Below are 21,809 nucleotides of genomic sequence, written 5' to 3' on the forward strand. Positions count from 1 at the left end.
AGCTAAGATGAGAATCTCCCATAGCCGAGATGAGAATCTCCCATCAAAACCTCGGGCTCAGAGGAAGTCAACAATCTCCCTTTCGGCAAAGTTGAACTCACCGCCTGAGTACCCCCAGAAGATTTGACAACCACCCTCGTCCCTTTCTGTGAAGAAATCACAACCTCCTGAGTCATCAAGGGTTTAATCTAGACCTCCTCAGTGTTCCGATTCTCAGATCCATGTAAACGAAGATTCGTCGTAGGATAAGCCCCCGTCGGATAGCCTCTCAAAGACTGGCCTACTGCCGACGACCTTGTTTGTGACGTCAAAGTACCTGTTGGAGCCACTGAACCCTTGGGCTAGGCCTCCACTCCTCTCGAGCTTTTGGAGCCCTGTTTCTCACGTAAGGGCTTTGCCCTCCAATGACCAGGTCTGTTTGCTGGGCCTCGATCCAGCCCATCTGCTTTCTTAACTTTAACACACTCAAGCCCACTCCGCGACTCCCCCATCCTTTTTCCCTCTTCCTTATCCACTAAATTTAGGCCCAAGCCCATAAATAAAGCCAACCCTTCATCTACCTTCTTCAACAATAACTCCAACCTCTTCTTCCATCCAAATTACACTGCCCTTAACGTGTCATAGAGACCCTTCGACTTCTCCAACTTTTTGCAACACCTCAGCAGGCCAACCATTCTTCCTTCCATCAAATTGCTTCCACCACAAAATATCATTCCTTTTGCTACCATCTAGCACCGACTCATCCCTCCAGAATTTACCATTGCCATAATTCTGTTGAGGATAAGAACCCTCCTGCCCTGGATTCGTTAAAGCCAACATATAAGAAACTTCACGATGATGATTAACACCTTTCGAAGATGTATAACAAATCACCTTCTTATTTTTGGAATCCCATTCACCACCACCATTCATTAGGACAACTCTATTTTCAGAAACTAAGACAAACTTCCTAGAATCAACCATCTCTCTCATTAATCTCACAAAACCTGCCCAACCACCCCTTTCCTCCCTTCTAGAATCACTATGATTCCATTCCCTGAACCAGTGCCAAACTCAATCAGCTTCACAAACCTTCCAAACGCATTTTGACACTTTTGAACCATAAAAACTTTATTACCCTCCCTTTTTGTCTGAAAAGAATCCTTATTAACCTTCCAAATAACCATTCCTCCACTGAGATGAAGGGACTTGGACATCTTCCTGCTCCTCTCAGTAATACAGAAAAAGTTACCACCTTTCCTACTAAACACAAACCTCTTAGCTTCAATCCAAAAACTACGATCCATCTTCATCTAACTAATGAAAAAACTAAAAGAAGAAAAAGGGAAAACGAATCAGGGAAGTAAAGAAAGATTAAGGATTATCCCCGGCGAGAAGCACCAGGAATGGAACATGAAAGATCATACCGAGAGAGAGAGAGAGAGAGAGAGAGAGAGAGAGGCAGATTATGAGTAACTTACTAATCAAAAATTAAAATGAGAACTACAAATTGAAACGAGCGCTATGTAACAAGCGCACCTACTTTTGGATTTCCTCCTAGGATTATATCCGTGCCTCTACCAGCCATATTTGTGGAAATGGTGATCGCATATTTTCGCCCTGCCTGCGCAACAACTTCAGCCTCCTTTGCAGCATACTGATGAAGAAACAGAATTGAAAGGTAACAGGAGTATTCTTAAAAGACAGAAAAAACAAAAAACAAAAAAACAAAACAAAACAAATAAACAGGAGTATCCATAAAGATAAAAGAAATGCCACATAAATAAGCATCATTTCTCAAAAAGGAAAAACTGTGCATTTAACTCTAAGGTCATAAAATCAACAAACCTTGGGTCGTGCATTCAGGACATTGTGAGGTATATTCCATTCCTTCAGCAGATCACACAAATGTTCAGAATTCTCGACACTGCATTGAGAAGATTAGAGTTCGTAGTCAATCAGCTTTCCTTGTAAGTTTTAAAAGATTATATTAACCAACACTTGAATCTTTTTTCTTCTTCTTTTTTTCGATAAGTAATCAAAGATTTTATTAAAAAAGAGGCATAACCGTGGTGCATTGGACATATACAAGAGAAACACCTGATTTTTAACAGAAAAATATATACGAAAATAATAGAAAAGTCAGCCAATTAAATCTAGAGAGGCTGCCAAAAGGAACAAAGTATTGAAAAAGAAAGTTTAAAACTTTTCAATTGTCCACTCGCGATCCTCAAAATTTCTATTATTCCTCTCCCTCCAAGTTCACCACTCTAGATAGACTTAAAATCTTACACACAGTAAATGCATGAACGGTGGAGTTTCATTATCCAAACTAAGCCCAAGTAGCCTCCAGTAGTACCAAGGCAAAAAAGCATCCACTAATATAGCTTGATGGGCCTAAAGGTAAGAACTGATGGCATGAAACAGCTATATATGACATATCCATTAGCAATTCATTATTTAAAAATCAATAACCTGGAAAGGGATCCAATCATATCACAAAACGCATTATCATATCAAAAAAGGGAGGAATGTCGTGTTTTTCCTTCCTGTATATTCCACTTCCAGTCAATTTTGTTTTAAGGAAATCCTATAAGTGCTATTGATGGGGAAAGGATCCACTCATGCAATGTTCTTCCTGTTGATAAATGTCTTATGCAAAAACGATTTCAAGATTTAACTTCACAGTATCACAGGAACATCAACCTCATCTTATACTTGGTATTGGTGGAAGGCACTCATGAGGATATGGGTATTCTTGTTGCTGCGACCAAGTTTTTATATTGTCAAAATTGGATAGCCACTATGTATAGAAGGGCTGGCATTCCATAAAGACCTTATTTCAAGGGATACAAGTTATCAATATATTTCAGAACTCACTTAGTCCCCTTATACTGCCTTCTGCGGAAACTAAATGCAGCAGCATGCAACATACAGTATATTGCAATCAAGTTAAGAGCTCCAAAACATTAGGATATAAACAACATTGAGGCAGCTTAAATTAGTCACATTCAAAGCCAGGTGTAAGATTATTAAACAAGTTATATTGACAGGTAAGCCAGAGATTTACCTTGTGGTTCCAACTAAAACTGGACGGCCCAGTGTAAACATATGTGCAACCTCTTGACGAACATGTTCCCATTTTCCACGGGCAGACTAAATAGCATGTGACCCAATGGACTAGTCAAGTTTAAATAAAGCAAACCTAAAACAAAATCAAGTATAAATGTGGAATGCCCTACAGCAAAAGCTTGGATTGGCAAATCTTTACGAATATTTGGAAGATTAGTGGGCACTTCAATTACTGGTGTCTGGAACATTTTCAAGAACTCTTTCTCCTGCAATGATAAGAATGCAATTCTTTTACATGAGATCTCTATCACAAAAATAAGCAAAACGTTGGATTCAAAAACTGGTTAATTTTTTTTATAGATAATTCAAAAAATGGATAAATACAATGTCATGATCCATATAGAGGCCATACTTCCGTTTTTGCAGTCCCAGTCATCCCTGAAAGCTTTGGATAAAGCTTAAAGAGTGATTGATAGGTGATTTGTGCCACAACAACTGAATCAGCCTAAAAAAACATACAAAAATTAAGCTTGAATCAGATAAGCTTTCATATATATATCATGCTGTGTACGTGGGTTATACCTATCATTTTCATCAATAAAATTCTTGATACCTGAATCTTCAGACCTTCTTTAGCCTCTACAGCCTGATGAATCCCCTCAGACCATCTCTTTTTTTCTTCAATTCTGCCTGTCAGCTGCAAATTGTTTATGAAAATTCCGTTCAGTCATAAAGGAGATTCCTTCAAATCCTATTTGCCATTGATATATCCCACCAACATTATCACAATAATAATTTGTAAAATATTTAATGCCTCAATCGCCAAACTAGGTAACATGATTCAAACTCTCCAACCAAGCAGATAAATGGAGCTATTGTTAGTAAGTTGCATTTGAGATCTTCAATGTAATAATTATATCATTTTAGATATAGATGAAGAATACAATTACAGAAAATGGTCATAATTTACTGAAAGAACCTAATCAATCCAGTTTTATGAGAAGACTTTGGAGCTTTTGGGTGATGGTAATGAATAGTCTGCACAAAACTCCATTACCTTAAAAAGCAATGATCTAGTGGTACAAGTCGAGCCATCAGAAGTATTAGCTCCAATCGTCTAATTCATACCATTACTCTCTATCTCTCTCCATGGTTTTGTTTGAAAATGCTTCCACATCCAATTTTATCCCACCTCCTTGATCAAGGTCCAGACCAAGAATTATACCCCTTACCGTAACTAGCTGAGCTAAAGTCAGAGTCCTAATAGAAGAAGCCCTCATTCTATGAGATCAAATGAATCTATCTGCTGCAAACCTGCAGTTCATTTTGAGCAACAAATTCTTTGCTGGAAGATTACCATGAAAGTATTTCCTCTTAGTTTAACTGGTGCATATTGTTCCTCTCATGCATATGGGATCTCATTCACTACCCTCCTATGCTTAATTTGGCATATCATACATAGTCTCGTAAAGTCCCAAAACTTAACCTTCTCCAGATTTCAAAGGCTTAAATTAAAGAATACATAATGTATACTTACAAAGTATTGTTGCATCTGGAGCAAAGTCTAAAGCTCAAGTGACTTTCAAATTAGGAAGAGGGCATTGTTAAAAAAACATGCTTTAGCATGCATATTTTGTTTCTATTATATGCTTTGATTAGTTTCCTTCTCATTTTCCTTAAACTAGGGGACCAGCTGTCATTCGTCAGTGCTTAAGCCTATCGCATTTGATGTTTATTATTATTATTATTATTTTATTGGCATCGGGTGTCCGAGAACAATGTCCTGACTAATCCCGTTAAATACATGCGCCAACTAATTTTTCATTAAAAAATTATCACTGACTGCGTACTAATATTGGAGATCTTCGTATCCCTCCTGTAAATGTCTACAGAAATTGGTTATCAATTAAAAACTTTGGACACTGCTACACCTACCGAAGAAAGCCACCGAAAGTTCCTACCGAATATGCAATTTTTTTTTTCAAACATTTTTTAAACCCCTTGGACATTTAAAAGATAAAATCACAAACTCATTAAAAAACACTTCCTTAACCATTAAGGTCTCGTTTGTATTCAAAACCCACCTTAACTCATCTCATCTCATCATTATAACCTTTCCAAATTTCCATACAAAATATAATAAATAGTTCAACTTTTATTCTACTATTCACAAAACATCTCAACCCACTTCAACTCATCTCTGAATCCAAACCACTCCTAAGTAAGTAAAAACACAAAAAAAAAAAAAAAAAAAAAAACAAAAACAATTGGTAGGTTTTGTCGGTGATATTCCTCGGTGGGAATATCATTTCCCAAAATCTTTTTATTCACTGATGCTGTGATGAGCATATATTAGGTAGACTTCAGTTTAAGGTAGGGTATTTAGAAGTGGAGTTAGATTCTTGATCACTCTTACTAGAAATATTCACTATACTGTAGTAGAAACACCTCAGAAAAATGTGTCAGGCAAATCTAGAATAATCTGAGCACATGCATGAAATTTTATTGTAGAGAAGTTACGGTAACCATAACTCAAAACACGAAGACAAGCAAATAACACGGGTTAAAACAAAAGGCATAGCAGCTGATTATCTGATAAAATAACATTCCAACGAAAATTAAAAATGCTGAAATACATATAAATAATACCTCATTGATTATGAGAGCCTTCCCATCTCTAACAATATATTCGACATTGCGCCGATAGAACTCTTTAGCCTTCAAAGCATTCATCACAAACCTGTGATAATTCAAGGCTAACTAAAAAGTTGGAAGTTGAAATACATAACCCATATTTGCCGATTGATAAAGCAGCTAGCGTGCAATACATGTTCAATTAAGTTCAATCACCAAGGGATTGTTAATCAAACAAATTAAGAGTTGCTTGAAAATCTGAAGGAAAAAGGAAAAAAATACTTGGTTTATAACTACGAAACAGAACAAGCCAAAAACAAAATAGTAGAGAAAGATGCAAGAAAGAACATACAGCGGAGGTGATGTTGATGTGCAACAAAATATCTATCAACAACACCAATAATACTTAGTGACCACAAAAGCAAGAGAGATCAATCTTCACCTGGCCCAGGGATCATTTTCATCCCATAGGTCATTGGTATCAAGAGCTGTCTCTGCGAGTGCAATCCCTTCCTCAGTCAACTCCACAGAATTATCTTTAAGCACCACTTTGTAATGCTATCAGAAAAATTGTTTTAGAGAGCAGTTTTGTTAACATGTAATATGGTGCACTCCAAAATGCAATTCTGCTGAACTGCTTGAGAACAGCAATTTTGTAGTTTAACAAAACATTAAAGCAAAAAACTGGACTCACAAGCCCTGCACAAGCAGCTCAGCCACTTTCGCAGCAACAGGATATCGTGCGGCATCTTCACTAGCCTGAGATACAGGAAACAAAGGATAAAGTTTCTTTTACATCAGGAAAACAAAGGATCAAATGTTAACAACATACTTTAATAAGTTTTACTATTGCATTGACTTCTACAATTATACATTTTTTTATTTAAATAGCCCCCACTAAAAGAGTGTCCCAGTATTACCTGCCCACTGATTAGCAAAGGATTTCTTCCGTCATCTATAAGGACTGAATCAACTTCATCAACTATTGCAAAATGAAATGGCTTTGGCCTGTTTTGCAGAGATTATTGTGCAACTTCAATAACACAAATAAAGATGAAACTGAATTAATTTCATGAAATATACCATCTCATCACAAGTTGTCCACTATTTCTCGCAAGATTATCTCGCAGATAATCGAAGCCAAGTTCCTGAAAGCACATTCAGAAAAACAAAAGTCAGAAACAAGGAAAATAAATAAAGGATATACAAGTCATTAATCAACTGCACGAAGAAAATTTCAACAAGACTGTCAATCAACCACTGCAAAGCTGTGAAACACCAGCAAAAACCATTGAAGTTCAATATGAAAGTGGATACGACTTACTGAGTTATTGGTGTATGTTATATCACATCCATAGTTGGATCTTCGCTCTGAAGATTTCATTCCCCTCTATGTATGCAAGCAACAAAAGATCAAAGCTAATATTAAGTTTCAGTATCAGAAATATTAATAAGTTGCAGTATAGATGTACATTTGTGTAGTGAACTACACCTATCCTCAATGTAAAAGAAATTTACTGTAAATCAGACCCCTTTTTAGGTCCCAACATTACATCAGTACGATCCAGGTCCAAGCCCAGCTTGCCCCAGCACTTTTGAAAATTCACATTTACTCATAGGAAATCACCTTTTCATTTATCATCTCTTCTTTTCTTTTTTCTTTTCTTTTTTTGGTTGGATTCACAGGAAATTACCTGAATAAGACCCACAGAAAGACCTAAGAAACGATGAACACAACCCATCCACTCAGCATCACGTTGAGCTAAATAATCATTAACAGTTACCACTGCGGATAGAGAGAGCAAATAACAACATTAGCATGACCTAGAGACAATAAAAAACATCATCCACATTAATTTAAAGAAACGACCCAATGCAACACCTATCCCGCCAAAGCCTTGAAATGATCATAATACTAAATCTTTTCTTTTTTTATAAGTAATCAAGAAATTTTATCAATGAAAACATTAGGCATAACCCATGTACACAGAACATATAAAAAAGTTACACAAAGTACCAAATCATTTCTTCAAGACTGCAGCAGAAAGCATTCAAACAAATTACCTATAACTTTAGTACCCATAAGAAGAGAGACACCAAGCACTCATCTTAAATTCTTCTAAAAATTAAGCACTTACCTTCTTTTTATAAGTATTAAGCACTTGCCTGTTAAAGAAAATAATGAACACACATGCACATGCATTTGGGCTTTTTTTACATAAACTTATCTCCACATATGGGTATTCGTGTGTTTCTCACAGATTCTTCTTTTACAAAACTCTTATCAATAATATGCAATAGGAGCCTAATACCAGCTACATTAGAAATCTCAATGCAATCAATATATATTAACCCTAATGCCTCATTTGTTTTTGCAGATGAGATGAGATAAGATTAAAGTTAAAAGTTGAATAAAATATTATTAGAATATATTTTTTTAATATTATTTTTGTTTTGAGATTTGAAAAAGTTGAATTGTTTATTTTATTTTATGTGAGAATTTGGGAAAGTTGTAATGATTAGATGAGATGAGATGAGAATAGTTGTGAAAATAAACGAGGCTAAGGGTTGGCTCAAGTGGTAAGGGCCTTGGTCTTGGTGGTTTGCTCCCTCCAAGTCTAGGGTTCGAACCCTTGGGTGCAAACAATTTCTAGGGGTCATCAGACTGGGGGAATTTTTCCTTGAATTACCCGAGGTGCACTTGCAGGAAACTCCTTGCCAAAAGCCCATGCACCCCCGAGATTAGTTAGGACTAGTTCCCAGGCAACTGGTGCCAATAAAAGAAAAATAAAATAAAATATAACAGCAACTTCACTTGATGGCAACCCTGAGGAAATGCATGTTTCTCTTTCCATTCAACAGCATGGAAGGAACAAATCTAGGCAATTCTTCTAACTCATGCTTTAGCTGATAGCACTCAGAAAATCTAAAATTACATCTATCTGATAACAATACTTACTCCAAGGAAGCCTATATAAACTGAATTAATTTTTTTTATAGGTCTACATAAACTGAATTAATTTTTGTTATAGGTCTATATAAACTGAATTAATCCACAATAACATTGAGAAAAGTACTCGCATAAAATTGCTTGGACTTTCTTTACCATGTTTTTCTGGCATAACAAGTGAATAAATAATTGTCTTGATTTTGAGGGAAAATGTTCTCATTGTGTGAAAAAAGCATGCAAAAAACATTCAAATGCTAATGAAAAAAAAAATTTGATAAGTAAAAGTAAAATTTTATTGATAGGAAAAGGTATGGCCCAAGTACACAAGGAGTATACATCGATTATGCCTAATTACCACTAAGCACTTGTGAGAGATACAAGCAAATCATGAAACTTGTTCTCATTACAAGAAAAGGTCGAAGTCCAATAGAGTAAAGTATTATTTAAAAGATCTCTTCAACTCATCCAAAGAACGTTCCCTGTCTTCAAAGCACATCTTGTTTCTCTCCATCCACAAACACCACATAATACAATGAGGTATCATTCTCCTCACAGCAGCAATGTGTGGAGAATTGTCAGAGATGAGAATTTTCCCGAAAGAGATGCAATCCATATAAAGAAAGCAATCTTAGGCGGTACCTTACAATTCCAAATAGCCTTTCAAGGAAAACAATGATCATTAGAGAATCCCAAGAGAGTGTTATAGAAGGAACACCGAGAACTTATTATTACCACCAGGATTCCAAATCATCCTATCCTCCAACACATTAGTAAACGAAATAGCATACAATGAGTCCAAAAAATCAGCAAACATATCCAATTCCCAATCATGAGCCGCTCTTGAAAAACTAACATTCCAATGGACAGAACCATTGGAAAACACCAATAAATCAGTCACAACAGCCTCTTTGTCACTAGAAATCTGGAAAACCTGGTTAAGAGCCCTTTCACCACACCAAACATCATGCCAAAAATAAACACCATGACCTCTTCCGATTGCAAATCTGAAAAAATTGGAGAATCTCTCCCATCCAGAGCAAATATTTTTCCACAGCCCCACACTATATGTCCCCCTAACTTCATTAGAAGACCAGCCCCCCCAATACTCCTGTATTTTAAATCTATGACTTCTCTCCACAAACCCTCCCCTTCTCGATGATATCTCAACAACCATTTCTCCAAAAATGCTTTATTGAAAACCCTCAAATTACGCACCCCTAAACCATCACAAGATATCGGTGAACATAGTTTATTCCAACCAACAAGATGAAAATTAGTTTCCTACCCAATAACTCCCCAAAGAAAATTACGAAAAGTTTTCTCAATATGAGAGGCCACACCTGCAGCCTACAAGTAATGGAAATAGAGAGATAAAATATGTAGGGAGGTTAGATAAAGCTCTTGATGAGAGTTAATCTACCACCCTTTGACATATAGATTCGTTTCCAACCCACCAATCTTCTATCAATTTTTTCTAACACTCCATCATCAAATAGATTTCGCCTTGAAAGCAACCCCTAATGGAAGAGCAAGGCATTTCAAGCAATGATTTGAATACCGTACCGGTACCGGCCGTACCAGCCGGTATGTACCGTACCAGACAGTAACCAATATAGATGAGATAGGAGTTTTGAACCGGATCAAATACTGGCCATTTTGGCGCATTTCGGTCAATACCGCCTAGTTTTCGGTATATACCGGCCGAAATTTTATATTTTTGTATTTTTAGAGTGCGTTTGGATGTTGAAGTGAGTTGAGTTGAGTTGATAAAATATTATTAAAATATTATTTATTATTATTATTATTATTATTGTTTTGGGATTTGAAAAAGTTGAATTGTTTATTATATTTTGTATTGGGATTTGAAAAAGTTGTAATGATGAGTTGAGATGAGTTGTGTTTCCAAACGAAGCCTTAATGTATTTTCATAATTTTCACTCTAATTCTCACATCTAAAGATTATTTTCTTAACTTTTTTTAATTCTCTTTTCTCGAGAACCGAAAATCAAATCACTACTCTCATTTTTGTGATGAGGTGGATGAGTAATTATTTTTTTAATAGTTGGATTGAGATCTTACAAGTATTATTGAGTTTTATAAATATGTATTTTAACTTTTTAAGACTTGCGTTATGTTATCTTGAAATATAATTTATACATATATAATTAATTTATCTATATATAGACTATCCCAAAATGTTACCGGTACCAAAACATTTTGTTCCAATATCTTAACCGAAACGGTCACTGAAACGGTATTCAAAACTTTGATTTCAAGGCCAGCAAAGCAACCTAACAGCCCAAGATATTTGCCAAGCCCTCAATATTGTACACTATACCCACAGGAACCATTTCAGATCTTCAGGCCCGAAACAGCTTCAAAGCAAAGTAATACAGCCCTCAAATATTGTATATGACCACAGTCCGTCTCACAAAAAAAGTTAAGTGTCATCAGCAAAGAGAAGATGAGATATATTAACACCTCCCACTGAAAAAACAGCAAGGAAACCTCCATTAACAGCTGCGCCCAACATGTGACTCGGTGTATCCATAACAATGACAAACAGAAAAGAGGAGAAGGGGTCCCCTTGTCTTAAACCCCTAGAGCTATTAAGAAAACCATCCGGTGCACCATTCACCAAAACCGAATAATGGACAATAGATATACAATGCCTAATCCAAGAAATCCATCTATCCCCAAAACCACACCTCTTAAGTAAGTAACACAAAAAATCCCAGTTAACATGATCATATGCATTCTCCATATCTAGCTTGCACAAGAGCCCATGTGTACTCTCCTTGGTTCTACAATCTAGACAGTCATTGGCAATTGAAACCAATCCAAGATTTGTCTCCCATTCACAAAAGCATTCTGAGATTTTGAAATAATACTACTCATAACAACACTCATACGATTTGAAAGCACCTTTGAGATAATCTTATATACCCCATTAATGAGACTGATAGGTCGAAAATCCTTCACCTCCAATGCTTATAAATTTCCTCGACGCTATGTTTACCATATATTCATAGCATGATGTGGAGTGCATGGACCATTACAATTGCAGCTACAACATGTGAAATAGTTTTTTGATGCAGTTAGCTAGAAATATTAAACTAATTTTCTTCCAGAAGCAAAATTAATCATGACTTGTTTTTCAGGAAATGGAATCTTGCAAAACAAATGGAAATGGTTGATGATCGATAGTACAAACTCTTCCTATGTAGCTAGTTTTTTTTTTTTCCTGTTATCACTATTATTGTTTTTGTTGTGATAGTTGTTGCTGTTATAGCAATATTACCTTTTCCTTTCCCAAGCATTTAAATTCAAATAACTTGCACATAAAAAAAAAACCTCTAGATAATGCTAAAACTATGCTTTATCACTAGTATGTGGTGAATTTACTAGCCTATTGGATGTATGTTGGGCGGCGTCTACCCATTGCAGCCATTTGGAAAATGATTCATTCGTGCTTGATGTGGTGTTTAGAGCATTAGTAATGGACTAAACAAAGTTTGAAATTTGGCTAGAGAATTCACTTTTATAAGTTTAGCTAGCCACTTTCAACAACACCAAATAACACTTTCCAAATCTATTACTATTCTATTAAATTATTGATTTCGATCTTTTCATTTATTTTTATTATAATTGTAATTTGAATACTTATTCATTATTAAAAAACTACACATTAATTTTCTAACGTTGATATTAGATTTTAAAAGAAAACATTGGCATCAACTAATCATAATATTACAGAACTAGAACTTGAAGCACTCAAGCAAGATGATGCCATATCATTGAAATGATGATTGATAGAGACTGGCCTCCTTTTGTGGTTGAGTTTGGACTTTGGGCGCTTCATGCTTTTGAGACGAAGAGAAATTTTCTGGAGTTGTGAGCTTGCGCGAAACGAATAGCACTCCGGAGAGGGAATTTTTTATGCCAAAATAATATTTGGCCAGCAACTTGGACTCAACAGATTGTCCAGTGAAAATTATCAAAGTTAAAAATATTGTAGCTTTGTTAAGTCCACTACAGTGAGTTTTTATGCAATATAGTTAAACTTTGGCCAAAATATAACTTTGTTGAGTCCACTACTAGTGCTCTTATGGCTAGAAAGGAATGGGAGATGTTTTGAAGACAAAGAACGATTGATGGAAGAAATTAGGGAATTTTTCTTTAAAACTTTGTCTATGCGCTAAGGCTAATGTAATGAATGGTGATGATGTGTTGGAGTTAATCTAGTTTTTTCTATCTTTTTAGTCGTTGTGTATAGATATTTCCTCTTGTATACTTCATGTGTACTCGGGCTAGGCCAATTCATGGTAATAAAATTCTTATTAATTATCCAAAAAAATTTAGAAACTTTCCATACCATAATCTAAATTCCCAAAGAAAATAAAACCATCTGCTAAACAGATTATGATAGACCACGTACCATGAACACCCTCGCCACTCAGGGCATTAAGATATGCAGCTAATGTGGATACCAATGTCTTTCCCTCCCCTGTTTTCATCTCGGCAATAGATCCATCATGAAGCACCGCTCCACCAATAATCTATCGTGAATGTGAAACATATATAAGCCTATTCGCACATTTTAAGCAGATATACCTGCATGTGTGCCAGAGAGAGAGAGAGAGAGAGAGAGAGAGAGAGAGGGATGTATGTGTATAAGAGAGACCTGCACATCAAAGTGACGCATTCCAAGTTTCCTCCTTGCAGCTTCACGAACAACAGCAAATGCCTCTGCAGAGATTATAATTAAACAAACATCAATACTATTTTTATAAAAAAAATTAAGATTCAGCTGTCTAAAAGTGTGAAACTCAAACAGAAGTTTAACCAGCTTGAATGTGGGCCAGCGTCTCCCCTTGCCTCAATCGGCCTCGGAACTCCTCAGTTTTTGCAGTCAGCTATCACAACAAATGCAACCCCCTTATAAAGTAGTACACCAAAAACAAAAAACATAAGGCTTGGCGAAAACCAATTTAAACCCAGAAACCTGCTCATCGGAAAGACTCCTAATCTCTGGCTCGAGAACGTTCACGGACTTCACTAGACGGACATAGTCGCGCACAACCCAGTGGTTTAAACTCATGATATCACTCCATGTCTTACTGAGACGACCCAAATGCTCCTAAACAGAACAAACGGAGCGGTTGAATATATACACAAACGTATGGACAAACAAATGGTGGGCACGAACAGAGTAGAACCTTTACTGACGCAGCAATTGGTCTAGTTGCAAGAACTCGTTGTTGCAGCCGACAAAAAGAACGACGAGGAGGAGGACGAAGAGGTAGGGTGAGAAAGGGGTTGGGAAGGGAGAAAGCGGTTCTTCTCTCGGGAGGTTTTGGGGAGAGGAAAGAGGGGTTCAGGAGAGCATGCACCGTTGCCATGCGTGCGGAGCTGGGTTTCCTTCTTTTTTGTGCGCTTCGATGGGCGGCCAACTGGGAGTAATAAGCTTGAAAGCTATAACCATTGCTTCACAAGTTCCTTGGTCCCATTTTAGTTGGGTGATTTTCCATCTTTTGGAAATTTTTACCGATTACTATTTTCTTCCTTTCTTTTGATGAATAAAGTTTTTATAATTCGTCTCAATTCATTTCATTTTATTTTATCTAATTATTACAACTTTATCAAATTTTCATATAAAATAAAATAAACAATTTAACTTTTCAAATCTTAAAATAAAAATAATATTAAAATATATATTTTTTAACAATATTTTATTCAACGTTTAATTTTAATCTCAACACATCTTATCTCATCTGCAAAAACAAATGAAGCCTAAATTGATGAATTCTTTTTTTTTTTCCTAATCAAGCATATATTATAGAATAAACTGAATCACAAAATGTTCAAGGTGGATCATTTTCACTATCAATAAGTAAAAAGCATCGAGAGAGATTATCTAAAGGTATGCATCCAAAAGCTTAATTGGTTTCTGCCCATTGCGCCACTGAGTGTGCAAATCGATTTTGAAATCGATGGATTTTGGCTACTTCCATCTTTGATGATGGCGGAAGATTTGCAGAAAATTTGCAATGATGGGGGAGATTGTCCAAAATGTGGACGGATCCGAGCTTTCAATGGTTGTGATGACAGATTGGGCGTCGCCTTCAATTATTGCTAAATTTTGTTAATGTTGTGATGCCATTTTGGAAACAAAAAGTGTCGCTGAAGCTTCGGCTTCCAAAGGGTTTGCCATTTTAAATTTTTTCTATTCTAATCTCCAGGATGTCCCCATTGTGGTCCCCGCACTGATGTTACTAAGAACTCATCTCTAACTATAGCGTCGAAGGAAAAGCTTTGATAATTTGGTGGCGGAGGCTTCTAGGCTTCTTCTTACTTTTTTTGTTTCTCTTCCCTTACTTTCTTGTATTCTTCATATATATAGTTCAAATGATTTTTTGTCGTCTCAAGAGATAGGGAAGCATGGTTATGAACTATATCATTTCGTTTCCTCATATAAAATCCATTATAATTACTGAAAATAGCTGGAAGTAGTACTTTTCTGTGTCCATAGTCCCAACTCATGTTCTCGGTATAAGATCATCTTTATCCAATATGAAATGGAGCGTATGGGTAGATTTGCTAAATTTAATGGCCAAGGACTTTGTTGCCATAGTATTTGATTTATTGGACACTCTATGAAAAGATATAGCAAGGTTTCTTCTGCCTGATTGCACAATGGACATTCTTAGAAGCCAAGTTAGGGAACGATTGCGCTTAATATTGATTTGGTGAGGAGGATGTTCTAGAGTATTTTCAAAGTAGCAACCTGTGATGGTCATGGATTCTTAGACTCCATAGGGGTTTGAAAAGGGCTAGTGTGGGAATTTGTTGAGCTAAGTCTTGGTATTGATCGTTATGTGCTAAGTTGTTTTAATCAAGAAATTTTCATTATGGTTCAGTATCCCAATTATCTTGTCTTGTCTTTGAGAGATTGTCGACAATGGAATTTTTTGAATTTCTATGATGCTTTATTGGTTGAATAGATTTTGCATTTTTTGCGTATCCCAAGACCGTGGATTTTCTATGATTATATCTAAAACCTTTAAGGAATGGTAGATCTGATCCATTCCTTGGATCGGATTTGGTTTGAAATTTTCCATTGAGAGAATCCACATTTCTAACCATATATTAACCGAAAGCCCATTATTGATTTGGTAGCATCTTCCTTTTTTGAGTATGTCTCTTGTCTGGAGAAAACCTTTCCACAAGTAGGAGTCTAGTGATTTTGGTGCTGCGTTCTAGAAACTCGAGTTTTTGAGATATTTTTCCGAGAGAATTGAGTGCCATAGACCATTTTGTCTTTCACTTATTTCTCACCCTGTCTTTGCTAATAAAGCTTGATTCATTTTTTCCATCAGTCTGAATTTGAGCCCTTTTAATTTTTTTGGTTGGAAAATTAATTTCCATGATTTTAGAATCAAGTTGTGGGTTTTGTCTTTTGGGAATCCCCACCAAGAATTTGTGAAGCTAGTGTCGAGAGCCTTGCATACTGATTTGGGAGTTGAAAATAGGTCATATGGTAAGATGGGATGGTGCTTGCTACTGATCTGATCAACATTATTCTCCTTGCTTGTGATAAAAGTTTTGATTTCAAACCTTCTAGTTTTTCCCCACTTTACTAAGCAATTCATTGTAGTTTTCTTTTTTGTTCTTACTAAAGGAAGTTGGCAAGCTCAAATATTTCATTCTCACTGAAGATGCTTTGTAGGTTTGTAAGGAAGCAATTGAGTGATGGTTGATTTGGTTGCTGAATATGTATTCCGTGTGATGAAGATGGAGGATTTGCTCAAGTTTATTTTTTGCCTCGACCACTGCTGATACTTTGCTAAGTTTTCAGAGATAACTTGAGCATTTCTTTCAGTAGATTTCGCAAAAATGATTGTGTCATCCACGAAGAGTAGGTGCGAGATGGGTAGACTATTTCTATTAATTTGTATTCCTTCAAGTGTGGTGCGAGATGGGTAGACTATTTCTATTAATTTGTATTCCTTCAAGTGTACCTTGCGCTTCAGCTTTTAACATAACTCTTGATGATGCCTTTGTGACTAGTATGAAGAGAAAGGGTGAACTCGGGTCTCCTTGTCTTAGTCCTCTTTGTGTTTTAAAAAAACTCCTTGGTGAGCCGTTTATAATAATAGAGAAGTTGTAGTTGTTACACACTCTTTTATTAGATTTATCCATCCTTGACTGTATCCCAATACTGTCATTACCATAAAGAGAAACTCCCATACAACAAGGTCGAAAGCCTTCTCCATGTCGAGCTTTATAGCTATTAAACCTTTTTTTCAGTTTTCCTTTTGAGGTGGTGAAATAACTCGTGGGCAATTATGGTATTTTCTTTTATGTTGCGGCCTGGGACATGTCTAAAGGGGAGAGATAATATTGGCTAGTGTGGCTTTAAAGCGATTGGCCAATATTTTGGTAATGATTTTATAGTTAACATTTGTGAGATTGATTGGGCGGAATTGGCTCGGGAACTTGGACTTTGAGTTTTTGGGATGAGAGCTATATTGATGTGGTTGATCTGCTTCAAAAGTTTCCCACTTCTGAAAAAATTTTGCACTGCCTGGATGACCTCTTTTTTTATAATACTCCAATAATATCTATAAAAGAGGGTTGTCATACTGTCTGGACTTAGCGCTTTGCGATTTGGAATTTGTTTTAAAGCTCCAAATATTTCTTATTCACTTGGCACCACATTGAGTAATTAATTGTCTTGGTCTGAAACTTGCTTCTCAAAAGGATTTTCTATTTGCTCCGAGATTTGCTGATTTGGTGAAATATATATTGATCTAATTCAATATGAAACAACATGAAATGGTGGCTTCAAGAAAATGAGAAAAACTAAGGAAAAATGAAAGAAAATTAAGAGATGAAGGGAAAGAGAGAACTGTTAAAGGAGTAGAAAGGATGGATTCTTCCTTCCTCTGGCTGGGTTGCTAGTGGTGAGGGTTTTGGGTTTTTCTTTTTTTCTATTTTTCTATTTTTGGGGGAGTTGTCTTGATTCTTCCAGCGTTCTTTGTGAGGTTCTTTCTTGCTTATATTTTGCCAGGGCGTTCAAGGTTATTTTCTGTGAGTAATCCCTTCAATACATGCAGTCTCTTGTTTCACATGCGTAGGATAATTGGCCAGATCATGAAGGTAGTCCTAGAATATTATAATGCAATTAAAATCTCAAACTCTTTATCTACATTATTTGAGATGTTTATCTAGTCTCGATTTGTTCCATTTTTCCTTAAAATTGTTCCTTTGTTGTTGTTGTTGAAGCCCGCTAGGATTGGTCTTTTTTTGTTAATCATTTCTTTGTGCTTGCTATTATTTCTCAAGGAAGGGAGAAAAAGGCCGGAATTAGAGTAGCATGCAACAACATGCAAGGATGCCAAATACGATCACTGTTAATGGAAAGAGTAATACTAGATACAATCATAGATTGTAAAAGTACCGTGCACTTTTTAAAAAAAAAGAGTAGAGTCTATTATTAAAAAATTAATTTTTTCATGAGTCCCATTTTTACTCATTTTTTCTTAAAGGAATGTGCATCACTTGCGCACTCAGATTGCATCAGATTGATTCAAATGCCCGTATCCTTATTTTTTCCTTTTTGTGCATAAATGTTTAAAGATTGAAAATATTCAATAGCCTAGTAATGAAAAATGGGAAAAAGAATAAAAATATCGAAAATCTAATGAGAGACTTTGAGGCTTGAAAGGTAGGCTCACCTATGGGTGAAACAGAAGAGGTAGTCTGTATAAAAAGAGCAACATGGATCTTTTCTAATTTTCAACTATCAAGCCAATGAGTCTATACAATCTTTTATTATTTTCATGGTACACTTCATATTCACAATAGAGGAATGTTTGTTATTCATCCTGAAATTTTATAATCCTCAGTCACACCGGTTAATTTGACACATTTTATGTGACTTTCTTTGAGTGATTGACATAAGAAACCACCAATGATACATTGAATTGCTTGACCAAATTGGAAAATCCAATGAAGAGAGAGATAAAGCATAGCAATTTAATGCTCACGTAGAGTCCATATTGCCCGAAAATCCTTTACGGCAATTTTCGGACAACATTAAATATTGTAGAATCTACATATGTGTCTATTTCTCTCCAGAATTGGAATATCCAATTTGGTTAGACAATTGAAGAAGATCTCTATTTAATTTGGAAGCCATTTAAAATGCCCCACATTAACCGGTGTGACTGGAAATGATAAAATTCAGAATGAGAAAAATACCTCACACTTTACATCTTAATATATTTTGCTTGTGGAAATAATTACAGAACCTGGTATTACGCTAAAACCCACCGGATCTAGTGATCGTCTTTCGGTAACATCATCAGAGTGCATTGATCGCATTCGACATAATAACCTGGGGAGTCAAACTGGGATTCACAAATCCAGCATGACACCAAAATTGAGCAACTCAATGAAACTGCGAAGAACTGAGGCTGGCACTGCTCGATGATGTAAAGGAAAGAAATAACAGCATACTAGGTGACACTATGATCACTTTCCATAATAATACACCTGGGACAATCGAATTAAGATTTAGTGACTTAGCATTAATATATGGCAAAATCAAATGTGAATCTCTAATAGAATGGCTATATGGAATGCTTATCTCAACCAAAAATTATTGAAATAAAAAAGCTCAAATAGTTTTTTTCTTTTTGAATTCCTTTTCCAAGCAAACTACAAGAAATTAACAATGAAATTGGTTGTTTCTTACCACGAGCTAAGAATACAAGCTCAGGGTATGCATTTCCATCTCTATTTCCTATGTAGTATTAACTCTCTCTCTCTCTCTCTCTCTCTCTCAAGGTCTCTCAAGGTCTTTCCTTTGAACGGATAGTCTAAAGACTTTCTCTTGAACACCAAATTAACCAAAATGGAAGGACTATTTCTTCAAATGATATTTAACTTTAGCAGAATAAAAAAAACTCCAATATGAGCAGTTAAAAGGAAAAGGACAGAGAGACAAAGAAAAGGAAAAATAGAGAAAAAACAAAGCGTGTAGAGTTACGATCAAATTCCATGATCAGATAAAATGTATAACATATTGATTAGTTTCTAGAGGACACATTCCACGAAGGGAAAAATAAATCAGAAACCAAGAACATTTGTTATGGTCATCCAGGAAAAAAATGTAGGTACAATATCTGTAGATATTTACATCTCTTTTAGATTGCCCAAGAATGCCTGAAGTGTGAGTCTCTCGTAAATTTATATGGCATAAAATGTAGCATACCTTCATAGACCTATCAGCATATCCGACTATAAGCTTTCCTTTCCAGCAAAACAAAGCTGTAATCACAGAATTGCAAGGGATGGATCCAGTTGGTATGACATCTATTTGAAACTCATCTCCTGATAATTCCTACAAGTCAATACCAAGTTAATGAGTCTCAAAAACCCGGAAAATAACTCAAATTCATGGGTGAAAGAAAGCCAACAGCAACAATGGATCAGCTACATTTGAGAGTTCATTCTGTAATATTTAGTGGCATCTGGAAATTCTTTTATGCGTACCTGTACTTTGACATTTTCGTCCCAACCTCCTGTAAATAGCCATTTACCCTCCACACTAGCAGTAAATATAGCACCATTGTGTAATTTTGTCGATTTCATTAGTACATCATTCTTCCAGACCTGAGTGGAGTGGCAAAAGCATATGATTACTTAGCAATGAAGTCCATCAGTTTAAAAAAAAAAAAAAAAAAAAAAAAAAAGGCAAATCCTTATTGGCTTTGAAGGGGATACTAATAGGCATACCAGTCAACAAAATGCAAATATTTATGTTTTAAGTGCTAGAAATTTCCCATCTGTTCATTAAAGTTTGGGCATAGAAGAAAGTTTCTACTTTGTCTCATAATTAATCTGAAATGAGTTTAAACATCTTATAGCACTTAAACAAACCTAACTTTCTTTGAATGTATGTATACAAAGCAATTTTAGGATGTTGACAAATGGAATGACTAATTATTTTAGACAGGCTATTAAATGACCATGTTTCAAGTCTAAATTCGCATCCAAGTGATGTCAAACTACCAAATGACTAAACTAACCCAGCTCATGCAAGGTTTGAGAATATAAAACCTTGATACATCCATTTTCATGAGCTGCAACTAGCATGTGCCCATTAGCAGCAAGGGCCAGGACAGAGGTCACATTTCCAGGCATATCTTCCCCCAATACTGCTAATGGACTATGATCACTAAGACTCCATAATCGGATTGTTCCATCCCAACTTCCACTGTAAAGAATCCCATCACATACTGCAAGAGTGGAAACTACTGATTTATGTCCAATCATTGTGCATGATAGAGTGCCATCCTGGGAAAGACCAAAAAAGAAAAAAAAAAAAAAAAGAGTTCATATATCTTCACATATCATTGAAAAATACGTATGCAAAATCACATATCACGTGATAATACAAGGAATCACCCGCAATGACCATCCTTTTATTGATTTATCTCCACTGCCAGAATAGATATGGCCATTTCCTGAAATGGTCAGGGCATGAATACCACTATAGCGCCAATCTTTTTGCTCATACCATTTCTTTAAAGGATCCTGCCCTAGAGGGACAGTACTACTCCAGACAAATATACCACCGCCACTATCACCACTTATGCACAGTTGTTCTTCATCCACATAAACTAGAGCCATGACTCTATGTTCGTGGCCTCTAAATGTGTGTACATGAGAGAAGTCCTGCATGATATAAATGCCAAAGAAAATTATTAGAATTGCAATCACGAAAATTTAAACATAAGATTAAAAATAAAAAATAAATCAAATCATTTTTTTTATGTAAGTAAGAGTAAAACTTTATTGATACTTATAAAAAAAAAAAGAGTAAAACTTTATTTATAGAAAAAGGCATAGCCTGGATACATAGGAAGCATACACAGAATACACCCAGCAACCACAAAGCACTAGCGATAAGTTTTTTTTTGTAAGTTTTATTTTGCAACATAATTCCAGCTATTATACATGGTTTTCCTGAGCTAAAGACGAGTTGCAAGACACTGAAAAAGGATCTAAGTTAAATGGTCAAACACACTTTCAAATTCACGTAAAAAAGCAATCAGCACAGATGCAGGCAGCATCAAGACCCATTATAAGCCTTCTGTTCAGG

General features: G+C 35.8%; 1 protein-coding gene across 1 annotated transcript in view; it reads right to left on the minus strand.

Annotated features, from left to right (window-relative positions):
• LOC121243197 (protein translocase subunit SECA2, chloroplastic) overlaps window positions 1-21,809 on the minus strand; it is a 50,810-nt gene that overhangs the window by 26,048 nt on the left and 2,953 nt on the right. The window contains 21 exon segments of the mRNA XM_041141278.1: window positions 1,523-1,636; window positions 1,828-1,906; window positions 3,050-3,135; window positions 3,222-3,317; window positions 3,464-3,556; window positions 3,665-3,748; window positions 5,701-5,791; window positions 6,128-6,243; window positions 6,376-6,444; window positions 6,606-6,693; window positions 6,769-6,833; window positions 7,010-7,075; window positions 7,380-7,471; window positions 13,074-13,194; window positions 13,320-13,384; window positions 13,482-13,551; window positions 13,641-13,775; window positions 19,917-20,045; window positions 20,198-20,317; window positions 20,765-21,001; window positions 21,113-21,382. Coding sequence (XP_040997212.1) covers window positions 1,523-1,636; window positions 1,828-1,906; window positions 3,050-3,135; window positions 3,222-3,317; window positions 3,464-3,556; window positions 3,665-3,748; window positions 5,701-5,791; window positions 6,128-6,243; window positions 6,376-6,444; window positions 6,606-6,693; window positions 6,769-6,833; window positions 7,010-7,075; window positions 7,380-7,471; window positions 13,074-13,194; window positions 13,320-13,384; window positions 13,482-13,551; window positions 13,641-13,775; window positions 19,917-20,045; window positions 20,198-20,317; window positions 20,765-21,001; window positions 21,113-21,382 — 2,286 coding nt within the window.

This window comes from Juglans microcarpa x Juglans regia, chromosome 8D (assembly GCF_004785595.1).
Source record: "Juglans microcarpa x Juglans regia isolate MS1-56 chromosome 8D, Jm3101_v1.0, whole genome shotgun sequence".
NCBI lineage: Eukaryota > Viridiplantae > Streptophyta > Magnoliopsida > Fagales > Juglandaceae > Juglans > Juglans microcarpa x Juglans regia.